Consider the following 26,965-nt stretch of genomic DNA (forward strand, 5'->3'; position numbering starts at 1 on the left):
TCTTCTAGCCAATACAATTTGGCCCTTGTCTGAGTTGCTCAGATCCTTATGCTTGCCTCTTTTACCTTCTTCCAACACATCAACTTTGAGAACTAACTGTTCACTTGCTGCCTAATATAGCCCAGCCCTTGACAGATGCCACTGTAACGAGATGATCAATGTTACTCACGTCACCTGTCAGTGGTTTTAATGTTTTGGCTGTTCGGTGTATGTCAGCTCTAAACTACTTATGTATTATTAGATGTATCTAATAAGCACTTATGTGTGTTATCATCCCAATATAATATTAGCTAACTAGAATTAACATGCCTGATGACACCGTATCAAAGTCACTTACTTCAATTTACTTTTGTTAAGTGTATGCAATCATCAGTACAGAAACATTTTGAAAGTGCCCAATCACCCACTTCTCTATGCTGCATGTTAATGATTGTTATAGCAGTAAGATAGTTTCACTCACTGCAGACGTTTTATTTACCTGATGCACATCAAAGGTTTTAGCACTCCAGTAAAATGATCTGCTGTTTCATTTAAGAAGTATTGACACACATTGGAGGGGAAAAAAAGATTGACTCTGACTACAGATAAAACTTTCAGTCCTTTCACTGATTCAAGTCATTTCAGTTGTGTTAAATGAGTCCTTCAGATTTGTTCCTGATTCGTTCAGTTGATCATGCCATTGTCTAAGACAGTCAACAATCAGCTCCAGCAATATAACATAGCAAATAATAGTTGCTATTTTGTGTTACTTTATATAATGATTGTACGTCCATATTATACAATAATATATATATAATAATAATAATAATAATAATATTTCACAACCAGCCCAATGTTGACTGCTATTGCATGCACTGAAATACTTGTAGTAAGGCAACATGGGAAACACACTGACCAGTTGAATGAATGAGGAGTGAACCTCTGTTGTGACCAAACACCAAGATATACATAGAGTATATAATGTAAACTTAAAGAAAGTCCGTTTTATATATGTATGAGCTGTTCTGAGTTTACTAATGCAGTTTGTGTTTGCATGTTTTTGTTTTTTTTTTATGTTCTGAATGGTCAGATTCACCCTGTTTTTTTCAGTGTATGAGTCAGTTTTTCTAGCCAGTGACAGGTCCACAGCTATAAGGCATAAGGCTATTTGTTGATTTACAGATGCTAGAGTCAGTCAGTCTTGGATCAAATAAGTGCGATTGCAGTTTCCAATTGCGAAACCCGTCAGCAACAGAAGCAACAGCTCAGTGCAGGTGTGATGGCTGAAATCCATTTGTTCAGCTTAGTGACTCATTTAGAAAGGCTGACTAATTCACAAAGCCCTGTTTTCCTGGAGAACTGGACTGCTTTTGAACTGCCAAGAGGGATTGTTGTTTTTTTTATTTATTCTTATATATGTTCTTTATTTATGATATCATTTTGTGATCAGTCAACTCATACACCTCATACACCAATACGCTCACATCAACACAATAAACAGGACTTTCGTGACATTGCCAATTTCTGAAATGTTACAGGAACCACTGACAATCACAAAAAAAGGAAGTTTAAATTCCTTTTTTTAATGTGAAGTAGTTTACTCCTGTATACTGTTTACTTGTTCTGACATTAGTATTTATTTAATAAGACCTCAATTTACATTTACATTTATTCATTTAGCAGATGCTTTTATCCAACACGACTTACAAATGAGGAAATACAAGCAAAGTGATATAACAAGTGGAGAACAATACAAGTTGTGCTACCGTACAAGATTTTTTAATTGAGTTCTAGAAAAGCAGAGTGTGCAGAGTAGAGGCATAAGAGCCAGAGTAATTTAAAAAAAATTTTAAAGGATAATGTGGGGTGACGTTTTAGGGGTTAGTTACGTGCTCATGGAAGAGGTGGGTTTTTAGCTGTTTTTTGATGATAGTGACAGATTCTGCTGTCCAGATTGAGGTTGGAAGTTCATTCCACCACTGAGGGACAGTTAGTGTGGAGGTTCTAGAAAGGGATCTTGAGCCAGTTTATTAACATTTGTGTCTTCCTTACTGAACTTGTTTGAAACTAAAACTAAATCCAAGTTATGTGTCAAAATGAACACTCAGGTCATTTCATATGAAACACCTGAACTTTAATCTGATGCAATTTGCTCTTTGTAGCATGTCGTGCAGTGTGTGTTTGTGGCCATCAGAACCATCGGCAACATCATGATCGTCACCACTCTGCTACAGTTCATGTTTGCCTGTATTGGGGTGCAGCTCTTCAAGGTAACTTGATCAAACAATAATTGAAGTAATCATTCTTTTCCTTATATCTCATTATGAATATAGAGACTTTTTCTGCACAGTATACTAGCACATAGTTGAACTGAGGTGTAAAGTACAGTATTTGTTTTCACTAGGGGAAGTTTTACCGCTGTACAGACGAAGCCAAGTCGAGTGAACAAGAATGCAAGTGAGTGTTAAGAGTCAGGTCCATAAGTATTTGGACAGTGACACACTTTTTTTTACATTATAATTTTGCCTCTGTACACTACCACAGTGCATCTTTAATGAAGCAATCAAGATGTGATTGAAGTTTAAGCTTTCAGCTTTAATTTAAAAAAATATTGCATTAACTGTTAAGGAATTACAGCCTTTTTTTTTTGCAGAGTCAGACTAGCATCGTTATAAATATAAGGATAATTTTTAATACTTGGATGCAAATCCTTTCTCGTCAATGACTGCCTGAAGTCTGGAACCCATGGACATCATCAAATGCTGAGTTTCCTCCCTTGAGATGTTTTGCCAGGCCTTTACTGCAGCTGCCTTCAGTTGCCACTTATTTGTGGGCCTTATTGCCTTCAGTTTTGACTTTTTTGTCTCAGTTTTGTAACTGATAAGCATGCACAATTGGATTTAGGTCAGGTGACTGACTCAGGGATGTAAGAACATTCCATTTAAGAAGCTCTTGGGTTGCTTTCATGGTATGTTTTGGCTCATTATCCATCTGTACTATCCTGCACTGTCCTATCAGTTGTGCAGCATTTGAGTGAAAGTACAGCTCTATACACTTAAGAATTCATCCTGCTACTTCTATTAGCAGTCACATCATCAATAAACACCAGTGACCCAGTTCCACTGGCAGCCATACATGCCCATGCCATAACGGATGATGTGGTATGCTTTGGATCATGAGCCCGTCCTTTCCTTCTCTGTACTCTTCTCTTCCCATCTTTCTGGTGCAAGGCAGTCTTGATTTCATCTGTCCTGTGGTTTGCATCTTGAGGTAAACCCTCTGTATTTACATTCATGAAGGGGTCTCTTGATTGTAGACTTTGATAATGATACGGCTACATCCTCCAGAGTGTTGTTGACTCGGATAGATATTGTGAAAGGGTTTTTCTTTACCAAGGAAAGAATTCTGCGATCATCCACTTTAGTTCTAGTTTTACTTCCAGGCTTTTTTGGTGTTGCTGAGCTTGCCAGTGCATTCCTTCTTTTTAAGAATGTACCACACTGTTGATTTGGCCACTCCTAACGTTACGGCTGTCTTTCTGATATGACAGTTTTTTGTTTTTTCAACCTAATGATGGCCTCGACACCTCTTTGGACCACATATTCAGAGTTCCCATGAACAGCTACCAAATGCACATTCAACAGTTGGAATCAACTCCAGACCTTTTATCTGGATCATTCATTCATCCTTAACAACTGCAAACTAAATTTATATATAATAATATATAAAAATAATAATAATAAATTGCATTTAAATTTCAACCAAATGCATTTGGTTTAGGCTCTTGAGTGATGTTGCTGAGGTTGAGGAAATGTCAGAGGTGGAATTCACAGACCATGATGACAGTGTTGGCATTTGTACCTTTGAATGTTTTCCAACTGTTTTCTAGGGGTAGAGTGGTAGTGGTAGTATTTCATTATAGTAAATCGATAAATAAATGCAACCTGATATAGGCCACACCCACTTGGGATACAAATCAGAATACATATATAAATATTTGGAGCATTAAGTAGATACGGATAGTGGCATTGTGTTACACCCCTTGTGTGGTGTGTGTGTGTGTGTGTGTGTGTGTGTGTGTGTGTGTAAGCTGACTCTCTACTTTCCTTTCTACAGGGGGACATTCATACTGTATAATATTGGTGATAATGCATTGCCACAAGTGCGGGAGAGGAAGTGGTTAAACAGTGAATTCAACTTTGACAACGTTCTGAATGCTATGATGGCTCTTTTCACTGTGTCAACCTTTGAGGGCTGGCCAACGTAAGAACCTTCCATCTTTAAAACACACACATAAATACATTCATAGAGTTTCATATACGTATAGTAAGCTTTACCAAATGCAGATGTTGCCTTGGACTCTGTATTTTATTTTACTTATGTATCACCTTTTTGGCTATTTGTATGCGTTTTTTCCCTCAAGCCTCTTATACAAGGCTATAGACTCAAACCGAGAAAACATGGGGCCCATCTACAACTACCGCATCGAGATCTCTATCTTCTTCATTATCTACATCATCATCATCGCCTTCTTCATGATGAACATCTTTGTGGGTTTCGTCATCGTCACCTTCCAGGAGCAGGGAGAGAAGGAGTACAAGAACTGTGAGCTGGACAAAAACCAGGTCTGAAGGCTGATGGATTTTGATGTATTTTTCTTCTCGTTAGATAGTGACATAAGATTTATTTAATTCAGGCTGGAGCATTTGTTTGCTGTTTGGTTTTATTCACACAAGCAGGATCGAAAGTGATACATAGCCTTCTGTTCTGTTAAATTTAGTAAGTAAAATTGTGCATCAAACATTTACTGGAATGTTGCAGTGTAGGATAAAAAAATCACATTGACTGAATTTATAGTGGTGTTTATTGGTAGTGGTCTTGCAATCAGCGCCCCCCTTTCTTTTCCTGTTCCTTTCATCTCATTTCCTTTCCTTCCTTTCTCTCTTTCCCCCTTCCCTTCACCCTGTTCCCTTTCTTTCCTTTCCTTTTTTCCCTTTCCTTCCCTCTTTCCCCCTTCCTTCCCTCTTTTCCCTTTCTTTCCTTTCCTCTTTTCTTATTCCTTTCCTTTTTTCCCTTTCCTTCCCTCTTTCCCCCTTCCTTCCCTCTATTCCCTTTCTTTCCTTTCCTCTTACCTCATCCCTTTTCTCTTTCTCTTTTCCTTCCCTCTTCTCCTGTTTCTTTCCTTTCCTGTTCCTTTCCATCCTTCCCTTCCTTACTTATTTTCACTTTCCCACATTCTTTTTCTTTTCCTTCCCTCTTCTCCTGTTGCTGTTCCTTTCCTTTCCTATTATTTCATTTCCTTCCCTATTTTTGCTTTCCTTTCCTGTTTTGCTGCCCTTCCCTCTTTTTCCTTCCCTACCCTCTTTCCCTCGTTTTCCTTTCCATTCCTTTCCTCTTTCCCTTTCCTTCATTCTTTTTCTGTTCTTGTTCCTTTCATCTCATTTCCTTTCCTTCCCTCCCTCTTTATCCTTTCCTTCCCTCTTTTCCTGTTTCTTTCATTTCCTCTTTTCTCATTCCTGTCCTCTTTTCCCTTTCTTTCCTTTCCTCATTTCTCATTCCTTTCCTTCCCTTCTCTCTTTTCCTGTTTCTTCCCTTTCCTCTTTTCCCTTTCTTTCCCTCTTTTCCTGTTTCTTTCCTTTCCATCCTTTCCCTTCCCTTCCTTACCTCTTTTCAATTTCCCTTGTTCTTTTTCCTTCCCTTCCCTCTTTTCCTTTTTCCCCCTTTTTCCTTTCCATTCCAGTTCCTCTCCCTTTCCTTCCCTCCTCCTGATCTGTTATACAAATTTAAGCTGCTGTATGTGCAGGTACTCTACTGTACTTATTTTGTGTCTTTCTACCTCTGTCTTGTCCTCAACAGCGTCAGTGCGTGGAGTACGCTTTGAAAGCTCGTCCATTGCGGAGATATATTCCAAAGAACCACTACCAGTATAAGTTCTGGTATGTGGTAAATTCCACTGGTTTTGAATATGTCATGTTCGTTCTCATCATCCTGAACACACTCTGTCTGGCTGTGCAGGTAAGGAGGAAATGTTTCCTTAATGTGTAATCTTTGATGCAGAAATTCGAAATGCAATTTTGGTTTTAATTGTCCTGCAATGTAGGAATGAAAAATAAATAATGTTAATAATTTTATTTCTTTTTAACTCCCTCATTGTTACTGTCCATACAGCATCACGGCCAGTCTCATCGCTTTAATTATGCTATGGACATTCTCAACATGATGTTCACAGGAGTCTTCACAGTGGAAATGATTCTTAAGCTCATCGCCTTCAAACCCAGGGTATGATACCTGAACTTTCATTTCAGAGAGACTTTTTACAATTACACGCTAGAGAATTCTTCCCTAGAATAGGATTTTAATAATTAGAGGGGGTGTTTTGCTGTGGTACTGGAAGAATGTAGGGTTTTCCTGTCTTCCCAAATTCCAAAGGTTCCCTTAGTTTGTTACTCTTATCCCAAGATCTGTTAAGTTAATCCCTCCATATTTATTCTCCTGCCCCTCATTCCCTCCTCCCTCCTTTCTGGCTGGATGTTAACCCTCTTTGCCTAGGGTTATTTTGGCGATGCCTGGAATGTGTTTGATGCCCTGGTCGTGATTGGCAGCGTAGTACACATCATTCTGAGTCAGGTAGATGTGAGTACAGTCCCCACCCCCGTGCACCCCCACCCCCACCCCCCTAACGCCACTCATCCTCTTACCCCTCTCTCACTCTGGGCTTGTCACTGTAGGGCACAGGCCTTGTACTGTATATCACCCCTGCAAATTCTGTGTATAACGAGTTTAACCTCCAGAGCGGACACCATAGATCCAGGCCGCACAAGAGTGTCAAAATGTTCGTCAGTTGTTCATCATTGAGGCTGAACTATCTAAACTGTATCTATGGTAACCATGCTCTGCTTGAGGGGGGGCACTCTGTTTGCGAGAGTCTTGAACAGAATTTACGTTCAGTTGTAATAATGGCTGCTGCAGGTTTGAGTAGTGCACTGCTATATATGTATACAACTTCAGGGTAGTAACAGTAACTCCACTTCATGTCGAACCACATCATATCACACCGTCGTTGATTATTTACTTATTTGCATGCCCGTTGTGTTTTATTTCTTACTTACACCACAGTGATTATACTTAAATCCTTACTTTATACTTATGTAATATACTTATTCCTTACTTATACTTATGGATTATACTTATTCCTTATACCGCAGTGAGTACAAAATTTAATTGACACTTTTTAAACATTTCTAGTTCAATTTGATGGATTTCTGGAACATCTGCTGTTGTCACTATCTCTGCTGTCTCAAACGTTTTGCAGCCAGGGACTCCTTTAACTGTAAAATACATTCCATGAAACCTGTCTCACTTGAAGTTAAAAAAAAAAAGCACAGCTTATTGAGATACTGGGAAGCGCAAAGTCCTCAGTCCTGAAAACCTTCCTGTGATAGAAAACGTATTGAGACTAGAGACTCCTTCCTTAAATATTAAATAAACATGTCCTTACAGATAACTTTACCATGTCAACAATGATAATTTTTTCTTGATTAAATCACATGTTGTTTTAAACCTTATGTAGAATGTCCACCATACCAAGTCCCTGTGAATGAGCTGTTACTATAGAAACTGTAATGTACTAGAACGATCACATTAATATAAACCTATTAATTTGAATTACAGCCAGCACTACACACCTTCTGACCAATCGGAACTGAGAATTCAACAACACCGTGGTATATAGGAGATTAAATAATGTTGTGCAGGGTTGCACATGCATTTCTTTCAATCACGTGTATGATGAAAAATACATCATGTACTACATTACAGTTGCATCTTAGCATTTAGCAACTTCATAAGGCTAATGTGTAGAAACACAGTGCTCCCTCTTCAACTCTATTTCAATGGCTGCACCATCATAACTTTGGCTTTCTTTTCTGTCTCTCTCTTTCTACCCCCCTTTACACTTTCTTTCTTCTCCCGTCCCACATCTCGTTTGGTGGGTGTGAGCAGCACTATTTTACCGATGCATGGAACACATTTGATGCCTTAATTGTTGTTGGTAGCATCGTTGACATTGCAATCACAGAGATCAATGTAAGTAGTGGTGCACCTGTTTGCTTGGCTGAATCCCCCTCCTGAGTGAAGGGTCTTGCAGTCTTTTCCTAGCAGACACTAGCCTCACCAAAACTCTACATTCTGTGTTTTCACATTTGAATATGTATAAACACCTTGTAAAAAACAAACAAACCAAAAAAAAACAGCTCCAGGATATCTGCAAGGCCCTACACATACACTCACAGATTTGATATATTAATGTACCCATGCTTTGCACTGTACTTTTGAATTAATATATTCTGGAAATTTGCTACTTGCAAGTGCGTGTTTTCTGAAGTCATTATTTAAAATTCAAAATCAGCACACCTTTATTGATAAACGTGTTCAAAACCATGTATTCCCAAGCTACATTTGAGTGCAAAATTTGACAAACCTTTAGGACAAAATGAAGAAGAATAAATGTAATTAATGAGTCCCTACAGGATTTTAACGCAACATCAAGCGAACTATTCAATATTCAGAGGACCTTGCAATTTTTCATGTTCCGCAGATTTGGGCCAAGATGTGACCTCATCCCAACAAGCATTCAGTCAAAGCCCTCTTCGATTCACGTGCGTCGAACATGAGTACAGCTAAAAGGTCTCATTTACCAATAAACATCACTGTGAAAGACCATGCAAAACAATTTCTTACAATTGCAATTTAGCCAATTCAATTAGTTTTCTGCAACAAAAAAAGCACAAAAAACTCAAATTTAAATAAATAAATAAAAAGCTACAGCAAAATCAAGCATTTTTGCCAGCAACAATCAAGAAAACTGTGAAATCCTGTAAGGACTGAACAATAGCAACAAGACAATATTGTGTTTAAGTTTGAGAGATGTTCCATCACTATCACATGTAACAAAAAATGTCAAATAGTTGATGTTAAGATACAAATAGTGGATTTTTAAAAAAAAATTAAGTTAACACATACTTCCTCTGAGACACATGAATCCAGTCAGTTGCATCTTTTACATCTTCTGCTCATGCTGCAACACAGGGCAGCGTAACACACCTGTAGGAAAGTGCTGTCCATCCTCTTCCACATACATGAGTTTTCAGACACTTATGACTGGCTAGTGTCGCTGACAGAACTCATGATCTCCCAACGATAGGGTGAATACTTTCTCCTGTCACTCAGGAGCCTAATTTAATTCATTTTTTTTAACTCGTTAATAAACTTTTTGTACTTTCCTGTTGATTTTACCCTGTGTTTTGCATTGTTGTCTCATTTCAGAAGACACATTTTGCGTTTAACATTTAAATAATTTTGATTTATCGATTAAATTTTATTTAATTTTTTTTTAAACACGGGTGTTGCAAACCTTTGCACTCAATTGTACATGTAAATACATAAAACAGTGATATTCTGAAGGGAAATTTCTTCATCAGATATCAGGCATGTTGGGTTAAGGAAGTAGTGTGTGTTATTTCATTTTGTTAGTGTGCATGTTGTTACGCATGTTGAATTTAATAGTAAACTGGCTAAACTAAAGTGTAGAATTTTTTTTTATTACTAGCTGTTCTTCAGTAAAAGGAATGATGTAGGGAGTTGTTAACTTTAGTACTTTGGTTTTAAAGCCGACAGAAGCTCCAGTAGTGGCAGTGGAGCGAGGGGTAAGTACCTCTGATGTTGGTGCTGCTTTTCAAAGGACTACTTCATTCAGCTAAGCTACGAATGGCTACGAATGGATGAAAGCTAGCAGGGTCATTTAGCATGAGTGTTAATAAGTTAATAAGCCCCTACTACCTTACATTCATCTTTATTTAAGTGTCATTCGGTGGTGAGTGAAGTGTTCTGTTATATCGGAGTTATTTATTTATTCATTTATTTATTTTTGTAAAATGGGAGTCTTTGGAAAGTGCTTTTCATTTCCGGGACTTTGATGACAGTGAAGAACGTCGAGACACCTGAGAGGCCCAGACTGCTGAATGCATGTTTCAAAATACACTGACCCAAAGGCATGGGGAGCTGTAGCTGATGCATGGGAAATGGAGTCCTCTTGGAGTCCATTCAATAGTGGATGCGGATGATATTCTCTGCATGCATCTCTGTTTGTAATATTTCAGACATAAAATTACAAACAGAATTACAAACTTGCATTACAAGTACTTCACAAAACACTACATATATATTTTATGTGATTCTCCTCTACTGAGAGAGCTCGGTGATGGGATTTGTAAGTCTAAAGTGGACTTAGAAGTGCATTCAAGACATACATTTCCCATCACCATTTCAGCTTTATCATTTGCTGACAAAATTTTTTTGGTGCTTTTTTTCGTTGTCATTTACATTCTCTCACTTACTTTGTTTTGGTTTTAGAACACAGAGGATAGCGGACGAATTTCCATCACATTCTTTCGTCTGTTTCGAGTCATGCGTTTGGTCAAGCTGCTGAGCAGAGGAGAGGGCATTCGGACACTACTCTGGACTTTCATCAAGTCATTTCAGGTGTGCTTTAGTATGCCTCATTCACCACCTCATCACAAACAGGAATAGTGATGGTGAACGGATATAATTAGCATTGCTGATTATCTCCTTTCTACCTCTCCTCTGTGTTTCCCACAGGCTCTGCCGTATGTCGCTTTGCTGATAGCCATGCTCTTCTTCATCTACGCAGTAATCGGGATGCAGGTTAAATACATGTTTGTGTTTTGATAATAGATAACTGCAGTGTGTGATAGTGACTGTTTATGAGGTACTTGATAGGATCGGTAGGTACGACTTTAGTGCAGAATCTGAAAGCCAGAATATTGATTTGTGATGTTGATATGTTGCTTGTGGTTTAGGTGTTCGGGAAGATTGCGATGGTGGATGGCACACATATTAATCGCAACAACAACTTCCAGACTTTTCCACAAGCTGTACTCCTGCTGTTTAGGTACAAACCCATTCAGAATTTTCATGCACATAGAGTTTGGCTGTATTTCCAGGTGGATAATGGTCAACAGTCAAAGTAACTAATTTTAAGGTTATAGCTACTTGTCTCTCTGTGTGTGTCTGTGTATGTGTGTGTATGTGTGTGTATGTGTGTGTGTGTGTTTTTAATATCATGCATAGTTTTCTTAATATTCCCTGTTCCTCACGTCTGCATTCTGCATGCAGACCCAGCAAAGTATTTCAGCAGATCGAACCAAGCAGAACTGATGAACTTGCTATAATTCAACGAATCACTAATGAATCTTCTGTAGCAGATCCTCTGTTGTGGCTTGTTGCAATCACATTTATTTTATTTACTCTCTCTGGCCTGTATAGAATGTCTTTGTATGCTGTAGCATTACAGTTTCCTTTCACTGGAACTAAGAGGCCCAAACCTGTTCCAGCATGACAATGACCCTGTGCACAAAACGAGTTCCAGGAAGACATGGTTTGCCAAGGTCAGAATTGGAGGGTTCAACCCCACTGAACACTTTTGGGATGAACTGGAATGCTGACTGTGCCCCCTAGGCCTTTTTACACCACATCAGTGCCTGACCTCATTAATGCTCTTGTTGCTGAATAAGCAAATACCCATAGCCACGTTATAAAATCTAGTGGAATGCCTTCCCAGAAGAGTGGAAGTGGTCGTAGCAGCATAGGGAGGACCAACTCCATATTAATGTCCATGGTTTTGGAATGGGGTGTTTAACAAGCATATATTGTTGTAATAGTCAGGTGACCACATACTTTGGGCCATATAGTGTATGAACTTATCCTTTATGGTTAAGCTTTGAAAGGGAACTGCTGTCACCATTCAGTCATGTTAATTGCTTATCTGACCTTTGTAACCAAGGTATTTTATGTACCTGGACTGTAACAAAATTTTGTTGAATACCCCTGCACTATAGCGTAAAGTTGATTCAATACTGCAAAACATGCATCCATATTAACCTAAGAAGAAGACAGGTCAGTGTTCAAAGTTTCACTTTGTTCTCCCTCTTGTTTGCAAGCACGTTGTTCTCCTAATTCCAAAATTAAACTTCCAAATTTGCTACTCTCCAATACCACGATACAACAAGAAGTTCAGTAACGTTTCTTCTGGAGATTTTGACTTGATATCTCACTTGTTTCAGTTTTTGCAGGTAAAACCTGAAAGTTATGTTTTTTGTCCAAAAAGTGCTCTTTTATGCAATCTGTTACCTTCTTTACTGACATACAAACATTTTTCTGTAACATTTAACTTGGAAAAGTAATCGATTGGGATGTCTAAGACTTTTGCACAGTGCTGTGTGTGTAAAGTGCATTTTGTTGCAAATTGCCTGATACGGTATAGAAGAAAATACATGCCATTAATGCTCATCTCTCTCTCTCTCTCTCTCTTTCTTTCTCTCTCTCCATCTCTCTCTCTCTCTCTCTCTCTCTATCTCTCTCTCTCTCTCTAGGTGTGCTACAGGAGAGGCTTGGCAGGAGATCATGCTAGCATGTATGCCTGGTAAACTGTGTGACTCTGAATCTGAAATCACCCCTGGAGAGGAGAAATCATGTGGCAGTGGTTTTGCAATCATCTACTTCATCAGCTTCTACATGCTCTGTGCTTTTCTGGTATTTGAGGAAAATATATTGTACATTATATCTTTAAATGCACATCATTACAATTGTGCTGAAGTGGCTTACAAATCTCTTCCAGATCATCAATTTGTTCGTGGCTGTGATCATGGACAATTTTGACTATCTGACACGCGACTGGTCAATCCTTGGACCGCATCACTTGGATGAATTCAAGAGGATTTGGTCTGAATATGACCCAGAGGCAAAGTGAGTTCCCAAGCATTCTGTATTGGCATAAATGAGCGTATGTATGTGTTGTTTTCTGTTCTTAGAGTACGTGTGTATCTTTCTCAGAGGGAGGATTAAACACTTGGATGTTGTGACATTACTGCGTAGGATTCAGCCACCACTGGGCTTCGGTAAACTCTGTCCCCATAGGGTGGCATGTAAGGTGAGAGTAAAACAAGTAACACAGACATGTCAAGTAATATCAATTAGGTATGAGAATCTTTACTTTTGTAAATGCAGACACACTCAAATATGAAACCTAAATCCAAAGAAATACACACAAGCTGGAATTATAAGGGCAAGATAATTAATAAATTACATAATACATATATTAAAGCAAAAATTAAATTTGAATATACTTATAGAATGATTACGGGGTTATGAAGATGCAGACACCTAAACGTGTATGCAAACAGATTCAGCTACTATGTCAAAAACGTTTGCTCCACAGCAAGGACGAATTTGCAGTCTTACAAACAGAACACAAACACTTACTCAACCAAACACACACACATACACACACACACACACACACACACACACACGCACACTGGTAATGACATAATCTCTGGAACAAAACCTTTCTGCCTTTGTTCATGGTCCTGAAATAATATTGCCTTTGTTTTTTTAGAGGCTGGTTGCCATGAACATGCCTCTAAACAGCGACGGTACTGTCATGTTTAATGCCACCCTTTTTGCTCTGGTCAGAACGGCTCTGAAGATCAAGACTGAAGGTGAGATGTGCATTGCGGTCTATTTTAGAGAATTTCTGTTTTAGGGAATTTCGTCTTGCAGTGGCCTGTAAGTGTACAATACGTCAACAAACCAAAAACATAAGCGCAAATCAGAATACACAACAAAACTAAAAACACAAACAGGAAACATGACAGCACATTTGGAAATATTGTATAATAGCATTCGTTCCAAATGGAAAGGGTAGGTTATTGAAAATCACATGCTCATTTCTGATTGGCTACAGCAGGTGTCAGTCTGCTGGAGGTTGTTTAAATCAAGAGGAAATATGAGCCTAAATGAATCAACTGATCTAGTTATTTATGCTTATTTTCATCAAGGGCATTCATACGATATTGTTTTAGATACGTTATTGAATATAGACAGCATTAATATGAGTGTGTGAATGCTGAAAACCTGATTAAAGGAAGCCAGGTTATTCAGATGAAAGAACTGCTCCTCACTATAATAGCATAAGCAAGTTCACATTAAATTGTTTCCTCTAGGTTAACTAGATAACAGACTGAAAGCATGCAGTTCTTTTTCCTAGTGGTAGTCATGCAAACAGCAATGGAGTTCAGACAGCAATGAGCATGTGACATTCAATAAGGAATTACCCTTTCTGTTTAGAGTTAATGTTTCTGAATTTGCTGTTGTGTTTTTGTTTTGTCATGGGTTTTTTGTTGTTGTTTTTTAAATGTTCTGATGCATTTTTGTTTTGTTAATATACTTTGCCCTTACGGGCCACTGTATGATCTTCTATCCATTTTCTAGATAGAATTCTAGATGTGCCGTGAGACTAGGGCTGCACAATATGTAATATGTTGTGTGCTGCTGATACACTATATGGCCAAAAGTATGTGCACACCTGACCATCACACCCATGTATGCTTGTTGAACATCCTGTTTTAAAACCATGCACATTAATATGGAGTCGTTCTCCTTTGCTCTTCTGAGAAGGCGTTCCACTGGATTTTGGAGCATGGCTGTAGGGATTTGTGCTCATTTAGCCACAAGAGTAGTAGTGAGGTCAGGCACTGATGTAGGGTGAGGAGGCCTAGTGGGTTCCAGTTCATCCCAAAGGTGTTCAGTGGGGTTGAGGTCAGGGCTCTGTGCAGGCCTTAGACTTGGCAAAACATGTCCTCATGGAGCTCACATTGTGCACAGGGGCATTGTCCTGCTAGAACCGGTTTAGGTTCTTAGTTCCAGTGAAGGGAAATTGTAATTCTATAGCATACAAAGACATTCTGTACAAGTCTTTGCTACCAAGTTTGTGGCAACAGTTTTGGGAAGAACCAAATATGAGTGTGATGGTCAGGTGTGTATGTACTTTTGGCCATATATATATATATATATATATATATATATATATATATATATATATATATATATATATATATATAATATATTTAATATTGTGGAGAGTCTGTGTGACACGTTCCTGTTATCACTATAATATAATATAATATATTATAATATAATATAATATAATATAATATAATGTGAATTACAGCCAACAGATTTTGAACAATCAGATTATATCATTCAGTGGCACTGTGACAGAAAGCATTTTAAAGTCTGGTAAAGTACATGTTATATGTAGGGAATAAAAAGATTTTCATTGTTCAATAGGTTTTCCGCAGCCAACAAACCTACTGCACACTTCAATTACAATATGTTGTATAAATCATATATGTCATGAATAGAGATGCACCGATACTAAATTCCTCAGCCGATTATTCAGAGTTATATCGGCAGATGCCGATACCGATAGTTTGGTGGTTCTGCCTTTTATACCTTCTTTTAAATTAATAATAATTAATTCCACAATTCTGAAGGAAATGCAAATAAAAACTTTATTCTCTCCATTTCAACAAGTTGTTTCACAGTAACTGTGAAACATTAACACATTAACTAAATTCTGAAGATTAAAGTAAGATTTCTTAACTTTATGAATGTTATTAATTCATATTAATTTTGACTGAATTGTAAAAAACCTCCTGTTAGGCTTCACAGCACAAACAAAAGCATTTCTACTTCATCATTGAACATCAAACTGGTAATATATAGGCCTAATGTAAAACTTTATTTTTGATGATATTAACTCATATTAACATTAACTGGATATGAAATATACTACTCTGCAAATATATTTTTCTTTGCAATATATACCTTTTTGTCAACTCATCTTCATTTAAATCTTTGAACAGTGTACTGCCGCTTTAATTCAGCTCGAGTAGCACAGCAAAAAAAAAATTAGACCCACTGCTGCATCCTTCGGTATAAAAGTACTCATTCATTAACATGCACGGCGAAAAAAAATACGCACTGCTTCTGCTCTACTGCAGCATGCGGTGTAAAATTTTAGCAGTGAAGAGCTTACAAACTGCAGTTTTGTCGTCTTTGTCACCCATTTCCAAGTAATTCCACACAAGAAACATCTTCTTAACACACAGTGTCACGAACCTCGAATCGGCACGGAAGCAGGAGTGGGCGGCAGGTGTAGAGCGTGGTATCGGGAAGTACAAGAAACGTAGTCGTAAGACAGGCAAAGGTCAAGCGATCGGGCGAACAGCACAAACGGGGTCAGGCAGAGAGCATAGTCAAAACCGGAAACAAGTGTCGAGGATCACACGAAGACAAACTAACTAGAACGGCTTGGTATCGGAGAGAAACGAGTTGACTGAGCGTATACTTCGCATAGATTCTGGGTGAATGACTTCCCTAAGTACTAGCGGTGAGAGTGTGTGTGTGTGTGATTGGTGCCAGGTGTGTCTGATTAGAACTCCGGGGATGGTGAGCGCATGCGTGCATGAGAAGTGAGTGTTGCATCTTGGGAATTAGAGTTCTGATCTGACTGAGCTGTGACAGAACCCCCCCCAAAGGGCTCACTCCGGGAGCCGAGTTCTTTCTTGGCCTCCCCCGGGGTCGTGGACCAGGGAGATCAGGATAAGTTGCGTCTTTAGTAAGCTGTGGATCCAGTATATCCTGCTTGGGAACCCAGCATTGTTCCTCAGGTCCATAACCCTCCCACTTGACCAAATACTCCAGCTTGCCTCTCCTGTGTCTAGATTTGAGGATGTTCTTGACAAAAAAGTCAAGCCGGTTGTCCATCAATTTCCAGAGGGGTCGGAGGAGTTTCAGATGGTACTTCGGTGGCTAATGGACTGTTGATAACAGGTTTGAGACGTGATACGTGGAATGAGGGGGAGATGCGGCTGTGTCGTGGCAGTTCCAGACGGTAAGTGACTTCATTGACTCGCTTGAGGACCTTGAATGGTCCAGTGTATCTTGGCGTTAGTTTTTTACAGCTATGAGCTTGTCTTAAGTCCCTTGTGGACAACCACACCCTATCACCTGGTTGGTAATTAGGTTGTTCTTTGCGGTGGTGATCTGCTTTGCGCTTGTATGTGTGTGTGGTCTCTTTCAGGCGTCGGTGGGTGTCAGCCCAGACAGGCTCGCTACGTTCAAACCATTGGTCAATGGCAGGAGCTGCAGTGGGGGTCGCGTTCCACGGGAACAGTGGGGGTTGGTAACCTAGTACACACTGGAAAGGAGTAAGATTGGTAGCCGAATGACGTAGTGAGTTCTGGGCGTACTCGGCCCATGGCAAAAACTTGCTCCAATCCTCTGGGTTATTGGCACAGAAAGTACGGAGGAATCGCCCTAGTTCCTGATTGATTCGTTCAACTTGTCCATTGGCTTGTGGGTGATATCCGGAGGTGAGATTCACTGTTACTCCCATCTTAGTCATGAAGCTGGACCACACTCTGGAAGTAAACTGCGGGCCCCTGTCACTGACAATCTCCTCTGGAATGCCGAAATATCTAAAAACATGCTGGAATAGAAGTTCGGCTGTCACGAAGGCGGTGGGGAGAGCAGGTAATGGAATAAAACGTACGGACTTGGAAAACCGGTCCACTGTGACTAGAACTGTGGTATTTCCTTGGGATTTTGGCAAATCTGTTACGAAGTCTACGGATATGTGTGACCATGGGCGTTCGGGTATGGGTAAGGGCTTGAGCCTCCCAGCTGGGAGGGTCCGAGGTACCTTATTCTGTGCGCACGATGAACAGGATGTCACCACCTTGTGTATATCTCCCTCCGTATTGGACCACCAGTATTTCTCTTTTAGGAGATGGTGTGTGCGCTGTGCCCCTGGATGCCCTGTACCGAGTACCGTGTGTGCCCAGATGATGAGTTCTTGGCGGTACTCTTCGGGTACAAATAGTTTGTTCGGGGGACACTTTACGGGCACTTGTGACTGGGGAATCTGCTTTAGCTCCTGGTCCAGATCCTACTCTAGCGCATTGATAATACATGAGGGATGGATGATATACTCTTCATGCTCGTTGACACGTTCTGTGTGGTCGAGACGAGACAGGGCATCAGCTTTTATGTTCTTGGACCCTGGTCTCTAGGATAACGTGACGTGAAACCTGGTGAAGAACAGGGCCCATCGGGCCTGGCGGGGTGTGAGTCGCTTTGCAGTGCAAAGGTACTCCAGGTTCTTATGGTCTGTGAAGATGACAAAGGGATGTGTAGCCCCCTCTAACCAGTGTCTCCACTCCTCCAGCGCTAACTTAATTGCCAAGAGTTCACGATTTCCCACATCGTAGTTTCTCTCAGCGGGGGAAAGCTTTCGCGAGAAGACCGGATGGAGCTTTGGCTTCTCTCCGAATCGCTGGGATAAAATGGCTCCTACCCTGGTTTCTGACGCGTCCACCTCCACTATAAACGGTCTGGATGGGTCCGGATGTTTGATGATGGGTGCAGTAGTGAAGGCTTTCTTGAGCTTGTTGAAGGCGGTTTGGGCGGTTGGATTCCATGATAGACGTTTGGGTTTCCCCTTTAGCAGGGACGTGAGGGGGTTGGCGATGGCACTGAAATTTCTAATAAACCTTCGGTAGAAGTTCGCGAACCCCAGAAACCTCTGTAGTTCCTTGATCGTCGTGGGTGGGGGCCAGTTTACTACTGCCTGGACCTTTTCTTGGTCCATGGAGATCCCCTCGGGGCTGATGACATATCCCAGAAACGCAGTGGTGGTTTTATGAAATTCGCATTTCTCAGCTTTGACATATAACTGATGACGGAGCAGTCGTTGTAGAACTTGGCGTACGTGGTGAACATGTTCCTCCCGGGAGTCAGAATATATTAGAATGTTGTCTATGTAGGCGATCACATGGCGTCCCAGCATGTCACGTAACACGTCGTTGATTAGACATTGGAAGACCGAGGGAGCGTTAGAAAGCCCATACGGCATGACCTGATACTCATAGTGACCTGAAGTTGTGCTGAACCCAGTCTTCCATTCATCTCCTTCTCGAATCCGCACCAAGTTGTATGCACTGCGTAAGTCCAGCTTCGTGAAGATGGTGGCAGTGCGCAATTGTTCCAGAGCAGAAGGTACTAGAGGTAGTGGGTAACGGTACTTGACGCAACACCGGTTTAGTCCTCGGTAGTTGATACATGGTCGTAAACCTCCTCCCTTCTTCTCTACGAAGAAAAACCCCGCGGATGCTGGAGAAGTAGATGGTCGTATATAACCTTGGTGCAACGCTTCCTGAATGTACTCCTCCATGGCTTTTTGTTCAGTTACCGTTAATGGATAGACTCTCCCTCGTGGTGGTGTAGTGCCTGGAAGCAAATCGATTGCGCAGTCGTAATCTCGATGAGGAGGTAATCCACTAGCCTTCTTCTTACTGAATACTTCAATGAGGTCGTGGTAAACACTGGGGATCAGAAAGTTGTCCGCCTTGTCAGGGCTCTCAATGGATGTGGATGCTAAGGAGATCACAGGGACTTGGAGACAGTGATTGATGCAGTGAGCTGACCAGCGAGTGATCTCCCTTTGATTCCATGAAATTTGTGGGTTGTGATGTTCGAGCCAAGGAAGACCGAGAACCACTGGATGCCATGCCGTCACAATGACATGGAACGTAATTTTCTCCTGATGATGGGCGCTGGTGCGGAGGTTAATGGGTTCGGTGCAGTGGGTGATTAAACCATCTCCAATGGGGGCTCCATCTATGGCTTGGACACGGCGGGGGGTGCTGAGAGGACGAACGGGGATGTTATATTGGAGTACGGTCTCTTGGTCGATGAAGTTCCCCGCTGCTCCAGAATTGATCAGCGCCTCCAAAACACAGGAAACGCTTGAGTATTCTAATATAACTGGTAATACGAACGCAGACTGAACTGAGTACTGGGCAATGGGTTCTAAACTCACCCCTGGCTGAGGTTGTTTGGCAGTTTTGGTTTCCCCTCGGGTAGAGCACTGTTTGAGAGGGCATTGTTGCACGAAGTGGCCCTTCTTGCCGCAGTAGAAACAACAATGTTCTCGGAGCCGTCATTCTCTCTCCTGCATGCTCACCCAAGTCTGTCCCAGCTGCATGGGTTCACTAGGGCTCTCAGATGCTGGTGCTTCCGCCTCGCTGCGTATGGAGCGGCGGCTCCGTAGTAAACGATCCAGGCGTATAGCTACGTTGATGAGTGAATCGAGAGTCAGCTGATCATCGCGGCACGCCAGCTCCGTTACGATATCGGCACTTAATCCCCGGCGAAACATAGTCTTTAGAGCGGGTTGATTCCATCCGCTCCTAGCGGTCACAGTACAAAATTCCAGAGCGTAATCCGCCACACAACGTGATCCCTGCGTCAAGGATAATAATTCCTCCCCAGTCTCCCGGTTGTCTGGAGAATGATTGAATACAGTGTGGAAACGTGATGTCAGCTGATCATACGTGCTGATGACATTCCCTTCCTGTTCCCATTCCGCGGTGGCCCAGAGGAGAGCTCTCCCAGTTAAGAGTTCCATGAAGTGGATTATTTTCCGATTCTCCGTCATGTCTGGGTACGTGGGAAAAAAACAGGGAGCACTGGAGTAAAAAACCTCGGCAGCATGCCAGATCTCCGTCGTACTTCTCTGGCGCTGGAGTGGGAGGTAAGCGTGTGGTCGGTGCCATAGAAAGCTGCGCGGCTTGGTTTAGCCGAGCTACCTGCTCAGTCAGGTTTGTGAGACGGTGATCATGGTCACTAATCATCCGGCCATGTCCCTCGATGGCTTGCGGCCAACGGGGATCTCCCGCTGCTTCCATTGGAGGGCGAAGTATTCTGTCACGAACCTCGAATCGGCACGGAAGCAGGAACGGGCGGCAGGTGTAGAGCTTGGTATCGGGAAGTACAAGAAACGTAGTCGTAAGACAGGCAAAGGTCAAGTGACCGGGCGAACAGCACAAACGGGGTCAGGCAGAGAGCGTAGTCAAAACCGGAAACAAGGGTCGAGGATCACACGAAGACAAACTAACTAGAACGGCTTGGTATCGCAGAGAAACGAGTTGACTGAGCTTATACTTCGCATAGATTCTGGGTGAATGACTTCCCTAAGTACTAGCGGTGAGAGTGTGTGTGTGATTGGTGCCAGGTGTGTCTGATCAGAACTCCGGGGATGGTGAGCGCATGCGTGCATGAGAAGTGAGTGTTGCATCTTGGGGATTAGAGTTCTGATCTGACTGAGCTGTGACACACAGCATGAATTCCATGTGTTTTCCCGCCCTCTTTTGATTTACAGGATATATTCGGCCCTGATCATCGGAGGTTTTTAAACTATATTAAACCGATAGCGTGAAAAATTGCCTTTATTGGCCGATACCAATTATTGGCTGATACATCGGTGCATCTCTAGTCATGAATAATCAAAATATGGTATTTTAATTCTATCATGCAACTCTAAATCAAGCATTTGTGGGGTGTGTGTGTGTGTGTGTGTGTGTGTATCAGGAAATTTGGAACAGGCCAATGAGGAACTGAGGGCTGTCATTAAGAAGATCTGGAAGAGAACTAGTTCAAAACTCCTGGATCAAGTGGTACCACCTGCAGGAGGTTAGACACATTTGATCACAAACACACATGCATGCATGCTTATCATTTATTTAACTCCTTCTGTTTTAACCCATTGACACAAGTTCTCTTTGTTATTAGAGATACATTTTCATGTGAATAGAGTGAGAGTGAGAGCAAAACATAATTTGTTTTTGTGTTGAAGATGCTGTTCCCTTTCAAAAGGGAACTTCGACCTTGCATTTAGCATAACACTATGGGAGTGCCTCTCACGCGCGACCAGCATCTGAAGCTTGTGTAAAATCATGCCTATTTATAGGCCTGCCATGATCAGGTGACGTGGCAGTTAAGCGTGGCGCGTGATATAAATATGGCACCTGTGAACTGCGCCATCAGCCTTTATTATCTTCAGCGAAAGACAGCATGTTGGTTGTTTGTGTAAAGAAACAAAAAGATGCTTCATTTCCTTGCTATCTTTTCTCAAAATCTCAGAACTTTCTATCCCTTTAAAAAAAAAGAGAAGAAAAAAAGGAATGAGCGAGAGAGAAAAATATGAGTGAGAGAATTCAGGAAGCATGTTACGGCTTGCTCCCATTTCATCACAGGGAATAGTGCACATTTTCTGGGTGAAGTGTCTAGGAATGTAGCATGCGATGGCAGCCGCGAGAGGCTGCGCATGGTAATGCCTACATTAAGCAGCTCGGCTCATGACTCGCGCTCTTCTCGGAAGCCGAAGCGAGTTGTGTTTCAGAGCCTCGCGGATCTGGGCTGGCCGCTGCCGAGGCAGCCAGCCGTCTCAGGTTCGGGGGAACTCTTATGGATCTGGAAGAGGAGCCGGAGACGAGCGCTGCTCTATCTCTTGCTCTGTCTTCCAGGTTCAGCTCTCCGCTGGACTTTGGAGCTCGTGTCATGACTCCACCTTCCGCTATGCACACAAAAATAATGGAAGGATGTGCTAAAAACTGAGAGCAGCATATAAATTGCTGCTTGAAGTGATTACTAAGGCTGGATGAGCCTTTTTTTTTGAGTGAAAGTAAATCCCTCACACTGCAGAAACTCCCCTTTCTTCCAGAAGTGCATGACAAAATATCAGGCTTCTGGGGGAAAACAATGCATAAGCCGTATTTATAACCCCACGATGTTGGATTATTCGGCCATTGTGGGGAATGAACGACATGGCTATTTAGCTCTGCTGAAGGTGGAGAAGGCGCTTGCGAGCTACCTCTCTCCATCGACGGCAGGTAATTAGGGGGGCTGGCTTTGCCATCCAAGCCACTGTGTAAGGCCACCATGGCATTGGTGGGCAAGGCCTATGCGGTAGTAGTCTTGCTTGTGGGTCACTGCAGACAATGGCAGTGTTGCAGGCCTACCAAGCAGACCTGCTGAGTGAGCTCGACATATGGCGGCATTCAGCCAGTTCCTTCCCTGTTGTCTCGAGTTCACCCAGGCATCCACGAGTGGAGCCCGGGCCAGCACTAGTGCGAGGGAGACGCAGAATGGCAGCCTGCCAACCCCCGCAGACAGCCAGGGGAACCGGGTGGCCACAGTCGCGGCCTGCTACTAGGCCTGATCTGAGAATGGTCATAAAGGCCAAGCAGGCAAAGAAGAGCGGTCCTGAGGGGCCATGGAGGGACGTATCAGGGGACATGAGGTTGTTAGGGCAGTTAGCCCCCAGTGCTACTGTAGGGCCTCCCCTAGCCAAGGCGGTCCCAAGTTTTCAGTGTTCTCTGGTCAGCGAGCAGAGAACACAGGGCAACGAAAATCTAATGCTTTCCCTCCAATAGAATGTGGAATAGTTAACGTCATTAAAAGACCATCTGGCAGCGTGGAAACTACTGCCAAATGTGTCTCCATGGGTTCTGTCTACCGTAGAAAAGGGTTACCGGGTCCAGTTTATAGCTCGACCACCTGGTTCAGAGGTGTGCTCACCACAGTAGTCAGCACAGACCAGAGACCAAAGCCCGACGTTAGCGCAGGAAGTGAGATCCCTCTTGGACAAAGGGGCCATAGAACATGTACCCCATTCCCTGAGGGAGGGATGTTTTTACAGCCGTTATTTCCTGGTCCACAAAAAATAGGAGTATACGGCCAATTTTAGATCTGTGTCATCTGAACTGTACTCTTCGGTCTGTACTCTTCGGTCATGACACCTCTTTGCGTGTCATGCTGACACCCAAACTTATCGTTCCACAGATTCTAAGTAGCTAAGTAGCTGAGCAGCTGTCTCTCACACTACACTGTCACGCAACACTCAGACAGACATGCATTCACACAGATACACAAAAACATAATTTCTCTCTTTGTCTCTTTTTTCATTTCTCACTTGTCTTCTGAATTATGAAATCTGTCAGGGACTATTTTAATTCTACTCTTTTATGAAGGAGTACCTATAACCCACATGAACTGGACAACATAGTTAAATTGTACAGCAGAAACAAACACGCATCTGTACTACCTAACTATTTTATATCCACAGAATTATTTTATTGAAATAGAAGTAACACTCTTTAGAGAGCTGGAATTCTAGGGTTAGAATTGACCCAGTGCTGAGGCTTGATTGATCAGAGATATTTTAAAGTACAACAAGGTGGAGGGGGGAAAAAAGGAGGCTAAACATGCAGAATACGTTTCGATTGGAGACAGTGGTGCAAGGCTGTGTGAAAAAGGTTTTGCCCGAGAAGGTTAGAACTTGTTTCACAGTTGTTTCATTATCTGTAACAGTAACTATAAATGGTTAAAAAGTATTACATGTCTTTCTTTAATAAAAAAAATAAATAATAATGTTAGCATTAATGAATTGCTGTGATATTCATCCTGTTTTTGGAAACTAATCAACTTCAAAAGTTCAAATCCCAGCACCGCCAAGCTGCCACTGCTGTGCCCCCAATGAGATCATTGTAAGTCCCTCTGAATAAAGGCGTCTGTCAAATCAACCTAAAAAGGGTGTATTTCACACTTGCATACTTAAAGATAGCTGAGTGAAGCAGAGAACCGTACTTTGTGGCTTTGCATCATTTTGTATCTGGTCTGGTCCTGTTTTCAAAAAGTGTCTTGTTTCAGAAAATAGTTCTTTATCTTGTTCTTAAAAGGGATTCATGGTTGTCCGACCTATAGTCTAATATTAATGCTTGCATGATTAGTGTTTGCAAGTTCTGTTACCTTTTGCTTAACTCTCCCACACATCATTTGTGTGAGTCAGACACTTATGTCTGCCGTGTTCGTAGAAAAATAAGAGGCTCTGGCTTGCTGAAGCAAAATTGATAAGAGGTTATTTCCTCTGTCTCCAACCCATTCTACACTGGCACCACCACAACCACCACCACCACCATACCAAGAACATGCACAGTCTGCTTTCCTCTAACTGCTTGCTTGAATGAATTTCTCAGAAATTCTCATGTGTGTCCTGTCATCATTGTTGTGTTCTATTGGGGGGGGGGGGGGGGGGGTTGGACTGATTAATAGACTATGGAGAAATAACTATCATAATCCTAACATTTTCCGTTAGCAATTATTTGATCTTCCACTATATAATATATAATAAAATCAATCCTAACAAAAAATACAGTCAAGTCTCTTTATATGTAAACATTTCCCGTTAAAAAATATTTCCAAAAAAAGAAGGTTTTTTTTTAAATGTGAAGTATTTGTACACAGCTGACATGACAGCAACTCCCACGCTGTTGCTGTGCTAAATGTTAGGCCACATGGTGACTGTTATCTCTTGACCTACTTTAGCTCGCTTTATGTTGTTGCTCTACAAGTAATTATCTGATATTTTAGGCTGTACAGTTTAAGCCAAAAGTTTTCATACACTTAGGCCAAATACATTCCGACTCTACACGTTTCATGTTACTGTACATTACATGCGTTAAGTCAATTAGGATATCTACTTTGTTTCCATAATTTTGTTTTTCAAAATAATAGTCAAGAGACAGATTTATTTCAGCTTTTATTTACTGTATCAGATTATCAGTGGGTCAAAAGTTTACATTTTGTTAGTATTTGGTGGCTTTTCAATAATTTGCTGAAATGCCCATTTCTCCTGACAGAACTGGTGTATCTCAGTCAGGTTTGAGGGCCTGACATGCTTTTTCAGTTCAAACCCACCCCCCACCCCCCACCCAATTACACACACACACACACACACACACACACACACGCAAACACACACAGTGTGCTGATCATTATGGCCAAACATTTCAGTTTCATCTGGCCAAAGAACAGTTCTCCAAAAGTCTGGTGATCAACTGTAAACTTTGGTCTGGCTTTTGGAAATTTATCTTAAGTAGGAATCAGTCTTACATTTACATTTATTCATTTAGCAGACGCTTTTATCCAAAGCGACTCACAAACGAGGAAATACAAGCAAAACTCAAGTCTTGTGTAGGTCCATAGTTTTTTTTCTGCAATCTTGGCTGAGTTACTTGGATTTTCCAATGGTATCAACGGCTAAATGACACTGGCCCTTAAATACACACTCCTTATTAACTAAATATGCCATTGGCCAATCAGAAGCTTCTAAATATCATTACATCAATTTCTGGAATTTTCCAGACTGTTTAAAGAGACAGTCAAATTGGTGTATATAAAATTTTGACCCACTGGAATTCTTATATCATGAATTAAAGCTGAAATACATTGTCTATAATTGATTGTTTTAAAACAAAGTGTGATGTGAACAAAGTAGATGCACTAACTGACTTGCTAATAAAAATATATAGTAACATGAAATGTGTGCAGTTGTGCAAAACTGAAATTGAATATCTTTAGACTAGATATATGTAAACTTTTGACTTCAAATATATGTGCTACAGGGCTGAATCAAATTTGTTTTTTTTTCTCTGAACCACGTTTAAAAAAAAAAAATTATATATATATATATATATATATATATATATATATATATATATATATTAAAAATCCAATAAGCCAGTGACATTTTAGAGGTAAGAGAGAATTAAAGTTTATAGTAGAATTACATAGATTTATTCTTTTGTATATGCAGACTCCAAGCACTACATCAATAGCAATAATATCTATGTAACCTATTTTAAGAAAATTACTGGAATATACAATGATTCCATTTCATTATGACTTCTGACCATATTAGTGTTACTGTATTTCATTAGATTACACAACTGAACCTTTGAGACAAAAGTACCTGAGGACTTATTTGGATTAAATGCCTGTGCATTTTTGACAGTGATATAAGGTGTTCTATATCTCCGGTTACACGACATCCTCAGCTTACTAGATGTTACACGCTTCTAGAAACTTTACAGTCACTCATTGTGATGTTGATGAAGAAAGCATTTGTTTGTCTGTTCACTCAGATGACGAGGTAACAGTGGGGAAGTTCTATGCCACTTTCCTGATACAGGACTACTTTAGGAAATTCAAGAAACGCAAAGAGCTAGGTCTTGTAGGACGGCACCCTACCAGTCATAACACCACCATTGTGCTACAGGTGAGATAATACCTTTCAAGCTACAAATGTTGACATTTCAGTATGTTTAGTAATGACTCACCAAGACTGTTGGAATTTTTTTTCTCACTAATTTAGTCACCCTGC

General features: G+C 41.1%; 2 protein-coding genes across 10 annotated transcripts in view; one reads left to right on the top strand and one right to left on the bottom strand.

Annotated features, from left to right (window-relative positions):
- The window catches only part of cacna1db (calcium channel, voltage-dependent, L type, alpha 1D subunit, b), a 151,477-nt gene that overhangs the window by 116,128 nt on the left and 8,384 nt on the right, over positions 1-26,965 (top strand). For 7 of the 9 annotated variants that reach the window (XM_053624709.1, XM_053624708.1, XM_053624714.1 and 4 more), the window contains 17 exons: positions 2,142-2,249; positions 2,384-2,436; positions 4,096-4,242; positions 4,403-4,604; positions 5,836-5,994; positions 6,148-6,258; positions 6,529-6,606; positions 9,648-9,683; positions 10,390-10,518; positions 10,636-10,701; positions 10,857-10,948; positions 12,429-12,588; positions 12,674-12,801; positions 12,889-12,985; positions 13,454-13,556; positions 21,334-21,435; positions 26,727-26,860. In XM_053624709.1, coding sequence (XP_053480684.1) covers positions 2,142-2,249; positions 2,384-2,436; positions 4,096-4,242; positions 4,403-4,604; positions 5,836-5,994; positions 6,148-6,258; positions 6,529-6,606; positions 9,648-9,683; positions 10,390-10,518; positions 10,636-10,701; positions 10,857-10,948; positions 12,429-12,588; positions 12,674-12,801; positions 12,889-12,985; positions 13,454-13,556; positions 21,334-21,435; positions 26,727-26,860 — 1,905 coding nt within the window. Of the gene's footprint in view, positions 1-2,141; positions 2,250-2,383; positions 2,437-4,095; positions 4,243-4,402; positions 4,605-5,835; positions 5,995-6,147; positions 6,259-6,528; positions 6,613-9,647; positions 9,684-10,389; positions 10,519-10,635; positions 10,702-10,856; positions 10,949-12,428; positions 12,589-12,673; positions 12,802-12,888; positions 12,986-13,453; positions 13,557-21,333; positions 21,436-26,726; positions 26,861-26,965 lie in introns of all 9 variants that reach the window. The other 2 variants (XM_053624711.1, XM_053624712.1) reach the window with 2 other exon arrangements.
- Positions 1-26,965, bottom strand: part of chdh (choline dehydrogenase) — a 77,044-nt gene that overhangs the window by 13,377 nt on the left and 36,702 nt on the right. The gene's annotated exons all lie outside the window — the stretch shown is intronic.

Source organism: Ictalurus furcatus, chromosome 5 (assembly GCF_023375685.1).
Source record: "Ictalurus furcatus strain D&B chromosome 5, Billie_1.0, whole genome shotgun sequence".
In the NCBI taxonomy this organism is placed as follows: domain Eukaryota; kingdom Metazoa; phylum Chordata; class Actinopteri; order Siluriformes; family Ictaluridae; genus Ictalurus; species Ictalurus furcatus.